The sequence below is a fragment of the Lepus europaeus genome, chromosome 12 (genome assembly GCF_033115175.1).
Source record: "Lepus europaeus isolate LE1 chromosome 12, mLepTim1.pri, whole genome shotgun sequence".
In the NCBI taxonomy this organism is placed as follows: domain Eukaryota; kingdom Metazoa; phylum Chordata; class Mammalia; order Lagomorpha; family Leporidae; genus Lepus; species Lepus europaeus.
This window is the reverse complement of record NC_084838.1, coordinates 56,497,688-56,512,996: the sequence shown is the minus strand read 5'-3', so window position 1 is coordinate 56,512,996 and position 15,309 is coordinate 56,497,688. Positions and strand designations below refer to the sequence as shown.

At 35.5% G+C, this 15,309-nt stretch overlaps 1 protein-coding gene across 4 annotated transcripts in view; it reads left to right on the top strand.

The window, feature by feature from the left end:
* The window catches only part of ADAMTSL1 (ADAMTS like 1), a 475,795-nt gene that overhangs the window by 176,653 nt on the left and 283,833 nt on the right, over window positions 1-15,309 (top strand). For all 4 annotated transcript variants that reach the window (XM_062208161.1, XM_062208159.1, XM_062208160.1 and 1 more), the window contains exons 8-9: window positions 5,976-6,087; window positions 10,375-10,513. In XM_062208161.1, the coding sequence (XP_062064145.1) occupies window positions 5,976-6,087; window positions 10,375-10,513 (251 nt within the window). The remainder of the gene's footprint in view (window positions 1-5,975; window positions 6,088-10,374; window positions 10,514-15,309) is intronic.

The following is a 15,309-nucleotide window of genomic DNA, read 5'->3' as shown; positions in this document are numbered from 1 at the left end:
CTGCTTCTCAGCATTTCTTTCCTGACAAGTCTTTTCCACTCTGTTTGTTATCAAAGATTGTACCAGAGAGATATCTCCAGCCCTACTTTAGGGTCACAAGGACTTTCCGACATAACCAATATCTGCCGTGTAACCCTGAGCAAGGAGCCTATGGGAACCACAGTGCTTTCAAATATTGAGGTCAGGAGTTTCAGGAGGAATAGAAAATGATATGAGAAGTGTAAAGGCAAATTTGAGTGCTACCGATTGACATCATTTTAGCTAACTATCTCTAATCTTAGTCACCATTTACAATGACTAAAACCATTGAAAAGTGAGGTGATCGAATCTGACTTTCATTCCAGTTATTACCAGCATTTTTTTCACATTCCTTATATTATACAACCCATCTACAGAGATAACCTTTACAGGAGGATATAAAGTGCTCTTAGGTGAAGATTGTTTTGTAATGATAGTTTTTTCATGAACTTTATTATCATTTGGTGGAAGTGGTAACATTGTCAAGAAACATGGCAGATGTAGACAAGAAAAATGACAGATGCTGATAAGAAAAATGACATCTCTATGAGTACCTATTACAAATGTTAGTTTGTAATTCCAAATCTTTAAATGACTAATCAGAATTAATTCATTTCCTTGTTAATTCATACACTCATTATTTCACCTACTATGTGCCAAACATTGTAGATGATTCTGAAGAAATCATGGTGAGCAAGATAAATAGTACCTGCCTCTGTGGAATTTTTAGACTATGGAGGACAACAGAAAAAGGCAAGGAAGTAACTATTATATCAAAATTAAGTACTATAAGGAAGATTTTACTATTGTTGCATATCTTCAGAAATGCAAAGAAAATCACTTGAAAATATAATTTGCAGACATTCTTTAAGATACAGTTATCGCTGTAAATTGCCAGAACAACGCAAAATTGAGTTAGAAGGCTCAAGCATTGAGTAAGAGATTTACCTTTCCTCCATTTTATCCTCTCCCTAGCAGGCATACTGATCTATTTCCACTATTTCCAAGCCCTCCCAAGTCGTGACATCCCCATTACCCTGAGCACAGCATGACCAAGTCAGATTACACTGTGGGTCCTAGCTCAGAGATGCACAGTAGTGGGTCTCTCATGGTGCCTTTTGCCTGCATGTCCTTATCAAGGCAGTGACTGAACTATAGCCAAGGTTGATTGGGGAGACTCCCACATGCTGATGCCCTGCCAGACCTTCTGGGGCAAAAGTTTCTACAACATCAAGAAACTTAGATGGGAAATATCCTAAAGTACACAAATTGTGATTTTTCCATCTGAGAAGGGGAACATGCCTTCATGGTGCTTTATCTGGGAAAGCCTTTGTGTATTTGATGATGCCTTCTTGTGCTTTCATTTCTCCTTGATTCCTTTACTTTGACATGGAATTAAAGCTCAACCATTGCTCCCAACTATGCCATGGCAGTGCAATCAGTAACTATAGAAAGAGACCAGTTTTTGTTTTCTCATTTATTTTTAATATGGGATATCATTGTATTGAATTATAAACATTGAGCTATGATAATTAGGAGCCTAGTTCATTGCTTTTCTTTTTATTAACATAAGGAGATCAAAATTACACATACCAGGTATGATTAGTTCCCTACGTCAAAATTCCAATGTGTTAAACTGAAGTTTTCAGCATTTGAGAGCTAGAATCAAATGTTTAAGGAATTCAGCTTTGTGAAGCTAAAGAGCTAATGATGATAAGGAGAAGAGCCTGCTGGAATTAAGAGAACTGGATGAAAGGACCATGTTAGGCTCATCTCCATGAGCTACTGTTGAGCACCAAAGTCAAACAAATCACCTTGGCCTGATTTTTAAAGTATTTTTTCTGTTTCTAATGAAAAAATTAGCAAAACAATACAGATACAAGGATCCAACTAAAGATAAATGCCTATATTTTCACAACACTGCTGTGGAGGTTACTTGGTACTGTGAAAACAAATGACAGCTTTTAACTAGGCTGACTTGAATTCAAATACCAACCTGCTATTCCTTAGCTGTGTAGGCTTGATCAAATCACTTACCCTCTGAACCTCATTTTTCTCATTGTCACTTAAATGTAGACAATAATACTGAGTAGTGTGTGTGTGTGTGTGTGTGTGTGAGACAGAGATAGCAGTAGAAAGAGTTCCCGTACACCCCTCACCCTGTTTCCCCTATCCTGGGACACTGGAATTAATTAATACATTATACATTCAAAAGGGTGATATCATCTTTCAAAGTGTTAGGTCACCACTTTGAATATAAAATTAACTTATCAGTGATTAGTACTTTTTCAAAAACATTAGAAAACCTTTCTTATTTTACAATAACTTAATGAGCTTAAAAAGACCTTTAAAGTCTGAATCTAACAAGAACTCCATTTCGGAGTTATGCCAAGGCAGGCGATGATTGTTCTAACTTTGATCAGTAAAACTTCTAAGCACAAAAAGAAAATGCTGAGTAGTTTTAAGATTGATTTAATACAAAAATTTCATGGAAAATAGAATGAAAAATTAGATAAATTAATCAAATAAATTGATGCAGAAATTTTTTTAAAATCCATGCATAATTTTTCATAATACACATTTTCTTTACTCATTCCTTTATTTTAAATAACTATATGCATTTCCAAATTAGAAATATTTTAAGTATATATTTTTCTCATTAATTCCCATATTAATATGATAATACAAAGAGAACAGATTCAGTGTAATTTAGATTTTTTTTTTTGTAATTTATCTGAAAGGCAGATAAACAGAAGCAGAGGGAGAGGAAGAGAGAGAGAAAGATCTTCCGTCTGCTGGTTCACTCCCCAAATGGCTCCAATGACCAGAGCTGAACCAACCCAAAGCCAGGAGCCAGGAGCTTCTTTAAGGTCTCCCATGTCAGTGCAGAGGCCCCAAGCACTTGAGCCATCCTCTGCTGCTTTTCCAGGCACAACAGCAGGGAGCTGGATCTGAAGTCAAGCAGTCAGGACTTGAACCCATGCCCATATGGGATGCTGATATTGCAGGCAGCGGCTTTATCCACTATGCCACAGCACTAGCCTCAGTTTAGATATAATTCTAAGAATATAATGATACTTCCTTTCTTCCTCCTCTCCATCATATACATATTTTCTATGAACATTTGTAAGATCATTGTATAAATACACCTGTACATGTTAGGAGTTTAATCAGTGCTGGTTGCTATGATAGTGTTGCTATTTTATTAAAGATAGAATATGATTACTGAGAAAAGAAAAGCAGGAATGTTATCAGTATGGAAGAAACAAGGCAAGATTATGCATGGATTTGGATAGCTAGTGATTGGTTTTATCCTTTTAAAATAAGAGGTCCCTGTTGACTTCCAAACTCTTCAATAAAAGTGTAGGGCCTCAGCCTTATGGCAGTGTATACATGGTTAATACATAGTTTATGTGGAACAAATGAAGAACAATTCTCTAAGCCTCTTGTTTTCTTTCCTTTAGCATGGTGTTTGCTAACCGTCCAACCTTCCCTCTTAACACCAGAACTCCTTCTTGTGATTCATTTCTCCTTGTAGGGCAGGAGATGCTTTTCATGTATCTTCTAGGGGACCTGAGGATAATAATAATAATAATAATAATAATAATAATAAAGACCTGCTCCACATTTCTGCCTTTTTAACCAAACCAAAAGGCAAGCCCAGACACTATGCATATTCTAAAAGAAGGTGTCTCCAAGTATCATGATGTTATATCCTCCTTACTTTGGCCACAACAGCCTGTTTTTTCCTCTCACTGTCCCAGGATTCAGTTTAATTTCCAGCATTCCAAATGGCACCCCTGCAAAAAAAAAAGTCAGAAAAACAATATCTTTCCAGGTCTGAACAAATTTTCTGGCCTTTTTATTTTTTCATGGAGTTTTTGTTCAAATGAAAGTCTTCTTCTAATAGCTTTCCAGCATGATAACCACACATCCCCAGAGACCTAGAGGCTTTTGTGAGCTAGAGGGGTAAAGAGCTTTCTAAAGAACATGATTAATACTACATCCCTAAGCGAGCAATTAGGTGTCCTTGTATGTGACACATAGGACGGAGAAATATTAATCTACAGGTAGTGCTCCCTCTTTGTGAAAGACACTGTATTGCTTCAGCTGTTTTTGTTTTAAAGTAGGGAATTGTATCACTGTTTATTCTAATTAGCAAAGACCTGAATGTTCCATGGGTCAGACTCCCAGTGCAATATGAGATGGTCTGCTGGTCTTCTTTCTTCTTTCTGCATTACAGCTCTCCCAGACTTTCTGGGGACCATTTCCATCTAAACTCCAGACACTTACCCAGAGGTTAGCATGCTTGTGTTTTGTCTTAGTCCAGTTTCTTCAGTATTCCTATTTTCCCCTTGACTCTAGGCATCTAATCCACTTGTTAGACTTGGGGGCAGAGAAATAGAGCTGTCTTTAAAATAATCTGAAGGCCAAATCTACCACTTTAACCTACGTGAATGGCAGTTAGGACAGTGGTAAAGCTTAGAAATATCGAACAAAGACACACCACATGGTGCAGCTGGACTCTGTTGCTTCTCTAATTGCTGTGATGGAATTGGAGTTAAAAGTAATCCACTCAATTGTATTTGGAACCTCCTTTAATGTAACAAATAGTCCAAGCCTTGCCCAACATTGCATGACATATCTTTTGTTTCTTTTTATTAAGACAGGAAATACTTTATTCAAAACCCATCAGAGAAATAAACAAGGCGGGTCTGTAACACACCATGTGGGTTTTAAAGCATGGGTCAGTAATTGCGTATAAGAACATACACTGCTACGTACAAAGGAACTGATCATACCACAGCTTTACAGAATTTAAAACAGCCTGAGCACATGATACATCATCCTGTCTTCATGAAATTACTTGTTTGTATTAGGTACTTCTTCTGTTTTTTTAGTGTGAGTTTTCTCAACCTTATACTTTTTAAGAAAAATTTAAAAAATTGTCTCATATTCACCTCTTTTTTAAAAAAAGTTACAATTTCTATAAGCATCAATTTTGTGTGAATGTACTTGCTTCTATAATAAAAGTTAGTATTTCTCAAAGTTTGGTTCTTGGACTTCCTTGAATTTCCTGGAGCTCTGGATATAGGCTCAGGTATGTGCATTATAACAAGCTTCTAATGGCAACTTTGCACATTAAAATATGTGAATCAAGTTGACAAGAAGATGATGTATTTGTGTGTCTGCCAATGGAAAGAGCTACTTAATTCTTGAACTCTTTTCTTGTTTGAACCAAAGGCAGTATCTTTCAGTTTTTTATTTTAAATTTTTTATTTGTATAAGGTGAACAAATTTCATGTATTTCATATGTACAGATTCAAGAGCATAAAGATACTTCTCAACCTATCTCCTTCCCCTCTACATTTCCACTCTACCTCCTCCTTCCTTTTCTTTTAATTTTTACAATGACATACTTTCAGTTTATTTTATAACCACAAGCTTAACCTTCCACTAAATAAAGAATTCAATAAGTAGCAAGTAGAAAAACCACTCTTGAGAGTATAGACAAGGACTGCAAACAATCATCAAATCTCAAAATGTAAATTTCACTTTTATACACTACATTTTTTGTGCTCTGTATATTAATTACTACCAATCATGGAAAACATGATATTTGTCTTTTTCTGCAGTGTATGGCTTTTGAAATTTTCTTAAAATAAATTGTCTATTTCTGAACCTATACTTAAATGTCCACATAATTTTGAGGTTTATAGCAAAGAGGTTGGAAATAAAGGTAGAGAAGGGAGTACTGTACTGGGAAAGAAAGCAGCTGCAACACAAATTGAGACTTTGCTTTTCCTTGTCCTGTGGCAACAAAAGAGAGGAGATAACAATAGAAACAGCAGGTGCAGTGCAAGGACCATTTTGCCATCACCCCTTCTCTCCATATGCAGTCTTCCACAGAGCCACACTGTCACATTAGTCCTTCTATCTCTCTGTTGTCTCTGCAGGTCCGTAACTCGGGGCCTGCCGACAGTACAGTGCAGTTCATCTTCTATCAGCCTATCATCCACCGGTGGAGGGAGACGGATTTCTTTCCTTGCTCAGCAACCTGTGGAGGAGGTAATGGTGTTTACTCATCATGATGCTGTTGGCTCCTGTAAGGAGAAACTTGGCTATTTGGCTATTAGAGTAACATCAGCATGGAAGAAACTGAGTACCAGAGTGGATTAGGTCCTTCTGAACAGAATCCAGTCCTGAAGCCCTCCTATGAGGAAGATTACCTTGAGCGAGATGCCCAGAGTACATCTTCTGCCTGTAGAATCCCAGCTCAGGAAATGGACTTTAATGCTTTCTTTGGATTCATGAAGGTCCATGACTACAGATATGTATCATGATTTGACAAATTATGTTCATTTGAGGATAAACTACTCATCTGGTTGAAGTGAATCAAGTAAAGAGTAATTGTCAAACTTACTTAATTAGAGGAATAAGTTGCTAACTATGAGGGGCAAGAATCAGTGCATTGTAGACTTAGGCTTTTATTTTTTAGCTCCACCCCCATCTTGCATGCATTATAAGGAATGCCTTTTGCTGTAGACATTAAGTGCATTTCTCTTGAGAAGTCACAAAATGAATGCCTGTTTCTGGCTATGTCACATCTGTGGCATACATAGCATTTTTTGCTATCAGAAAAGTTATTTTTGTCCCATTGTCTGCTCTTCATAATTATTCTGGTTACATAATAATTCCCTCAATTATTTCAGAATATTTTATTTAGTCATTTCTCTATAGCAGATCATTTGCTTTAAAGTTGTTGCTATATTAAGCACGTAATATTTTCTTTTTTTTTTCAGAACAAGGTCTAATTTATTCATTTAGAAAGAATTTGTTGAGTTATTGCTATATTCTAATAAGTATGTGTTTTTTTTTAAACTTTTATTTAATGAATATAAATTTCCAAAGTACAGCTTATGGATTACAATGGTTCCTCCCCCATAACTTCCCTCCCACCCGCAACCCTCCCCTTTCCCGCTCCCTCTCCTCTTCCATTCACATCAAGATTCATTTTCAATTCTCTTTATATACAGAAGATCAGTTTAGTATATATTAAGTAAAGATTTCAACAGTTTGCACTCACATAGCAACATAAAGTGAAAAATACTGTTGGAGTACTAGTTATAGCATTAAATCACAATGTATAGCACATTAAGGACAGAGATCCTACATGATATTTTTTAAAAATTGATTAATTTTGTATGCAATGTCCAATTTAAAACCAAGTTTTTTTTTTCATTTTCAATTATCTTTATATACAGAAGATCGATTCAGTATATACTAAGTAGAGATTTCATCAGTTTGTACCCACACAGAAACACAAAGTGTAAAAATACTGTTTCGGTACTAGTTATAGCATTACTTCACATTGGACAATACATTAAGGATAGATCCCACATGAAGAGTAAGTACACAGTGACTCCTGTTGCTGACTTAACAATTTGACACTCTTGTTTATGGCATCAGTAATCTCTCTAGGCTCTAGTCATGAGTTGCCAAGGCTATGGAAGCCTTTAGGGTTTGCCAACTTCAATCTTATTCATACAGGGTCATAGTCAAAGTGGAAGTTCTCTCCTCCCTTCAGAGAAAGGTACCTCCTTCTTTGATGGCCCCGTTCTTTCCACTGGGAAGCACGTAATATTTTCTATGATAATAAAATGAATAATTTAGTATCTAAATATTTTTATCCTTTCAAATTATTTTCTTGTGATAAATAGGAGTGAGGTCAAGAAATTTCAGTTTTTGCGGCCATTGGAATATGCTACCACATTCTTTCAAGAAGAGTAAGAAGAAGTATATGAATATTTTGAATTCATTGCCAACTGAGCATTTCTGGATTATCAGTTTCTAAAGTTTTCCTAGTATAAGTAGTATAAAACTGTATGTATATTCCTTTGAAAATTAGCACATCAAAAATATTTTGGTTCTAGTTTCATGGATGCCAGTTAATTGAATAATGTGTCCACATAGGTACCACTATTAATTTGACAAGAGATAGAAGGATGTTGCCTCAAATTGGAGACAAATGATTACCAAGCCATTTTTGGAAAACAGAATGTATGATATAATTCACCCATGTTACCTCTTCCTATGTAATGTGAGCAAATGACTGAAAATGTATTCTGTAGAACAACATTAGATTTTAGCTTAAAAGAAAAAGTCAAAATGCTATGAAGTGTTTTACAGTTATTATAAAGTAACCATTAATTCAACATTTTAAGCATTTCAATAGACTGTTTCTAATTGTTCTATCTATCCTGAATAGAAAATTGCTTTGTTTAAAAATAAACTGCCAATTACTTTGAGGTTTCATGGGAATAGATTGTTTTCATGTACCTATTAATAACCAGTACAGGAAACAGTTTCAAAGAAAGAAATCCAAAGGGATAATTTTTTAAAACAAAAACCAGGCTTTGTGAGAAACAGCAATTCAATTATGTGCAGACGGTGCCAGTTTCATATAGAGCTGCTTTTAGAGTATGATTTTAATAACGTTGACAATGACTTAAAGTATAACAAAGTAATTAATATTAGATTTATCTATATTGGACCCCTCTGAGCCTCATTTTCCTCACATCTGAGGGAAATAACAGAAATATCAGTGGTTTTCATATATTCTTAGGTATCAAACTTTTTCTTCAGAAAAGATCTTACTAGGAAACCTACATAGGAGGAAAACTGTATGAGTCAAGATGTGAGGGGTGTGGAGACCAGCCTTCTTCCCAATTCATGGATCAGCTTAAAAATTACTGAAGAAATGATTCTAAATTCCCTTTTCTGTTTTTGGTTCCAAACTTGGACATTTTGCTAAGTGTAAAGAATTGTAACTCCAAACACCTTATGAAACTAGAAAACATGACCATCTGAACATCTTGGGCATTTACTACATGTTTGTCCAAACCTTTGATTTCATACACTCTGTACTAGCTTCAAGGCAACAAGTGTAGGCTAGGCTAGCAAATTCTGATTTATAATTATTGTTTGCGCCCAAATTTTACTGCAAGATAAATTCCTTCCTTGAGTAGAAATTATCATATGATAATCATAAAATGATTTGTTTGCCATAAAATTAGCTGCAATGGAATTGAAAAGTAAAGTATATTTACTTATCTTAAAATATAATTTTGCTACTTGATTTTCTTCTAACACAAAAAATTATATGGAACATGTGTTCTTACACATTGCTTTCCATGCTTTTCATCTTTCCAGTAGAATTTTAAAAGGTCTTTTTTTAGGTCTTTAATGAACAATTCATTTTTGTGGGTGGTCTGAGAACACAGCCTCGAGCCAGGAAATCTGGCTTAAAAGCCTCCTTCTGATTTCCTAAAATCTTTTACAAGTCCCTCGACAATTTAAATCTTGCTTCCTCATCCTTATTTAGCAATAACTCAAACACCTGCCAAGGAGAATATATTTGCATTACTGGTTAGGATTAGAATGATACAAACAGTCTAATTTTTAAAATTTTTTAAATACATTTATTTTTCACCTGAAGAATCTATGTCTAGATCATCCCTGCTACCCCCCTCCCCCCACCCCCGGCCCCCACTCCTCCACGGAAACACATAGGACAAAGAAGAGGTCCATGGGAAAGCTAAAAAAGCATCATGAATAGAAGTGTTACGCAGCAACTTCTTTTAGAGATTCTCCAAACAGTGTAAATGTGTAGATGGATGCTAACATGGGCTGGAGATTTAATTTAAAGAGAAATGACCAAAAAATTGTGAAAAGAAAAAAAAATGAATTGCACAGAAGTTTTTTTGTTTGTTTTTAGTTCTGTAGAGAAATGGGATCCAAATCGTCCATTTAATCATCTCAATCAATTCAGGTTGCATCTGGGCCAAAATAATGCTCCCGAGCAGCTGGCAGGATCTGATACTTAGCTATACTCCAAGGAAGGAAATGTTGGAATTGACTTTATTTATTTATTTATTTGGAAGTTTATTCCCTGGGTGGTAGGGAGGCAGTTGGGCATCCTTGAGTAAGAAGGTTTGGTAAACAAGTACTGATGATCTTTTTCAGATACAGATTGTGGGCTATATTTTTAGATTATGCAAAAGAAACAAAAAGAATGGTACTCACTACAGTCTTAGAATTTAGCTATGCCTGGATATAATTCATGCCCTATGAAATACTTTAAATATTAAAATCTGAGTGGATTGCTTGAGAAAACAGTTATTGGAGGCCTGCAAAAATTAATGAACCTTCCATTTATGAGTCTTTTTTTTTTTCCTGGAAAGGACTGGGGCATTGGGGAATAATTTCCATTAATGTGAGATGACCATAAATCCTAAATAAACAGGCCGTATTGGCATGTGCACTTAAACTTCCCTGAACGGTTTGACATTGCAGGTTACCAGCTGACATCGGCTGAGTGTTACGATCTTCGGAGCAACCGTGTGGTTGCTGACCAATACTGTCATTATTATCCAGAGAACATCAAACCCAAACCCAAGCTCCAGGAGTGCAACTTGGATCCTTGCCCAGCCAGGTCAGTCAAATTTAGTCAATTATTTATCATCAACATAACCCAAGCTCCAATTAAGCCTCTAAAATTTAAAAGTGAAATTTTTAAACTAAATAAAATGAAATGAAAACTAATAAGCGTTGCTGTCCATTGTCTATTCGTGATCCTGTGCTCGGCACCAGCTCCTTGTTTTTGCTGCTGTGTGATGCCATCTCAGGGATCACAGACACTTCTGTAAATCAGCAGGCAAAGCACCCTGCAGAGCTATTTTCTCTCCTGATTTCTTTTCATTCTGGTTCCTGTTTTGCTCGATGCAAGGTCCAGGTCAATGACCTACTTGCTGTTCGTAACCAATGTAATGGCACAATATTTTCAGGACTTTTCCATTTTATTTCTGTCCCTGATCAGGGACATGATCACAGTAGACTGTATCTGATTGTCATAGCTGATTCATATTAGCCCATAGATGGTCCACGATGAATAACTGGATTTGAGACCAACTGTAGAGCATTTCATCTACTTATGAACAAACTCGGGACTTACTTCCTCTAGTCATATTTTTTTAAAGTCCTTTGAATTTGGAGCCTTAAAGAGATATTTAATATTCTGAAGCATCATTGTTTGGTCTTGGAAACCATATTTGGCTCTCAGATGACTTGGAGGTTCAAGAATCAGCCTGAAAACATGAAATATTTTAGATGATATGTAGTCATGGAAGGGTAGGTCAAGAATCTTTTCATAAAAGTCACATTTGCATTTGTACCTGTAATGCTTCCTGATGATTCTCTTTGAATACTTAGCTGACTCCTCCTCACTTTATTAGAAGGGATATAAGAAACTTCTTCCCATACAAAAGTAATTGTGAAGACCAAAAGGTAAAAAAAAAAAAAAAAAAAAAAAAAAAACCTTTTCCAAACTCCTTGGATTTCTGGGAAGTACCTCAATTTTATTTTTTGAAATTATATTTTACCAAATATATATGCATAAAAAGAAAACTTCCCAATAGTTAGAATACTACATAGAGAGTATTGGTATTTGTCATTCTGTCTTGAGGCTATAAGCAATGCGATTTAATTTTTTTGTTTGGGGTAAATTTTCTAAAGTTTGTGTTCTTATACTAATTCTACCTTTTATTTGAGAATTATAAGTTCTACATGTGGTGTGAAATTGCTATTATTAAGTAACTTGTAAGAACCCTACTATCTGCCTCATAAAAATGAACTCGTTGAAGGAACAGAAAGAATAAGATATTTTATAAAATTTAGGTAAAATTTAACAGCTTTATATTATATTGAAAATTATGTATTAAAAGCTGGATATGATATAAAACTGAATAAGGTATTAAAATTTTGCTTGGGTTTCTTTATTTTGGAAATATTAAGCACTTGGACTATTTTTAGCCATAATTACTATGACCCATGCAATTCAACCCTGTTTTAAAATTATTCTACATATATATTTTTATCTATGACTGTAACAAAAAGATGTAAGACATAGTTTTCTGAATTCAGATAGGTTGGTTCAGCCAAAGGAAGACCTTGAAAGTCTTTTGCACGTTTCTGTGAAAATTCATATATGTATTTTTAGAAGAAATGACAAATGAATTCACCCCCTACAAAAGCTTCAGTGAAGAGATGGCCATGAAAGATAATTGTGTTAACAGTATCAAGAAGATGATTATAATCATAAAAATTTACTCATTTTTTTGATCTTTGATTTTTACCCACTCTTCCCTGTTGACCCATTGTTGTTGTTGTTTTTTTTTTTTTTTTTTTTTTTTTTTTTTTGACAGGCAGAGTAGAGAGAGAGAGAGAGAGAGAGACAGAGAGAAAGGTCTTCCTTTTTGCCATTGGTTCACCCTCCAATGGCCACTGCGGCCGGCGCATCATGCTGATCCGAAGCCAGGAGCCAGGTGCTTCTTCTGGTCTCCCATGCGGGTGCAGGGCCCAAGCACTTGGGCCATCTTCCACTGCCTTCCCGGGCCATAGCAGACAGCTGGCCTGGAGGAGGGGCAACCGGAATAGAATCCGGCGCCCCAACCGTGACTAGAACCCGGTGTGCCAGTGCTGCAAGGTGGAGGATTAGCCTGTTAAGCCACGGTGCCGGCCATGACCCATTTCTTATTATCTGAGAACAAAAGGCCATATTCTATATTGAAGGAAGTTTACCCATTTTCATAATAATCATCTTCATGAATATACCAATTGTATCTGCAGGCTTTAGTAATTGATTAGCTCCATTAATAATTGGCCCCAGACAAAACATTCTCCCAAGTAACTAATATGATATTTTGACTACTCCTACCATGCAATTAATGCTTTTATGATATCCTGTATTATTTTAAAACATCAAATACAACATATGTATAAATGTTGGGACAGGTGGCTACTTTTTAAAAAAAGGGAAAGAAAGTGAGGAAAAGAAAAGGAAAATAGAAGTTACAGGCAAATGTAAGGAAGCTGTTTTTTTTTTTTTTATTGAAGAAATAATTAGACAAAGCTGTAAAAATTAAGACCTTCCAGTAGGAGAGGTTTAAAAGAAAGCTGCTTTAGGAAATGTAGCTATGCTACTCTTGGATTTAGGGAGTACAGGCATTGCCTACCTGGGATCAAAGTAACCATTCTGAATTCCAAGATGAGATGTGATGATCTGAGAAAAGTAGAAGAAACTCTATAAAGTAGATTTACTGTCCCATCAGACATAGTAAAATCCAACCCTCAAGGAACTATCTGCTAACTAAAGGCTTAATTGTCTAATAATGAAAACAAGAATGACACATGATATTACACCAACATACTTGTGTTCAAAATTAGAAACTCCCAAAATGGAAAACATAAATGATCACAGTAGAACACGACATAATTTTGAATTAAAAAAAAAAAAAAGTTATATCTAGCCATTGAGATTATTACTTACCTTTCCTCTACATGCTGGGATTTAGGGCCTGTTATAGTACTGAAAAGTCAAATCCCATGCAGATGCCAAGTTTATTCCCTTACAAGACTGAGAAGAATCATGGGCAACAAAGCAGCACTAAATATTTTTAGTTTATTTACTTTACCTTCTGAGCACCAGTTTTTTCACCCTAAGTAGAAGTCAGAGGACTGTATGTTGCATCACATTACAGGTTTTCAAACTGTGTCCTGTTGTGCCACAGGGTTGCTTCCTTGGGTTTTGTTTTATATACTTTGAAAGTATTTGAAGCAATAATTTACAAATAATATATCAACACACGTTATACAACTACCTTTAACTGATCCAAACTAAGTTTAATTGTCAGAATTGCTGTAAGCATTGTAGAAATGTTGCATTATCAAAGTAAACACCTTTTTCCCTCATCAAGTTCTTTAGTTTAACATCTATTTAATTAAAAAATTAAGTACCTTAAGATTGCAAGAGGAGCTGTAAAAACTGTTACTATTAGCAACTACTTCTCTGTGATATTTAGAATTTTCCCATTACTACATATCTAAAACCAAAACAAAGCAGAAGTAAACTGGGTTTGGCCACTTTTTGTATTTACCAAAATAGCTTCTGCTGTTCTATTACTTTTTTTGATAAGTAAAACTTGTACATTTGAACTTATCAACTAAAATTTAAGTATTAAATATCGTTGATCTCAAGTTTATCTACTGTGATCTTAACACACAATATAAAGACTTTCAGTGACTGAAATGTTTCTAAATCACTACTTATTAATATGTCTATAGCCCTTCCCAACATCAAACTCAATGCTTCTTAAGTATCAGTCATTATTTTAGTTTAAAGAAGTTCATAAGTTTCAGAAATGCATGAAAAACTTCTGGAAATTATCTTAAATCAGTTGAGTTCTGGGACAAGCATGGAAGGTCTAGCCATCTGTCTTATTTTTGCTTCTCATCCTCTCTTCCTCTTGTTCTCAGCTTCTTTGCTCTCTCATCCAATTTTCTCCTTTGTTTCTCATTATTTTTCTTTCTTACATTCACCAGTGACATCTGCCAGCTTTCTTGACTGTAGATTAGTTCAGGTCATCCAGTGGTTCTTAACACTAAAGAGATCATAAACATCTAACCTATTCCTTTCCAGAGAATTTGCATGTTTTTATGGCTTTGTTTTGATTCTAAATGCTAATTTGCAAACATTGATAAGTTAAAATGTTACAAGGAAAACAACTAAACACTAACGATTCCCAGTGCCCACAAATGACTACTGTTAATGCTTTTGCTGTGTTTCTTTTCAGTCTTGTCTATATCTTACAACATATATGAGATCATAGGCTATACGTAGACACCTGGAATTCAATCATTTAGCCTTCTTGGTTTCCACTCTTCTAAAAGCAAGCCAGAATGTCCATGACATGCAGTAGCTTGACATTTTGCTGATGCAGGAATTCAAGTCACTTGCGCTGCAAGACCGATCCTAGAGCCCAGCTGGCTTCCCAGCAGTTGTATCCCAAGAGGGCTTTGTTGCTCTCTGCTGGTGTCATTTCTGCAGTGATTTTTATGAAGTGATAAAATACTTTGTTTTCTAGCCAAAACTGGGCTCAAAAAAGGGAGCCAGCATTTAATGCTTATAAAGGAAGTGAAGAGAACCCAAAGTACAAAGATTTAATGACCTTTTGCTAAAATTAATAGTATTTTGCATTGACAACTCAGCTAAGATATCACCAGTACCATCATAGACGCTAAACACAGTGTGCTGTATGTACTGCTGGTAGTCCCAACATGGGCCTTCACAGAAATCCAGAGACATACCCCATCTGCACATCAAGGATCTATTGCATATTTAATTTGTTTTCTGGTTTACACTTAACACTGTGTTCTGAGCCCTCTCTCAAGTAA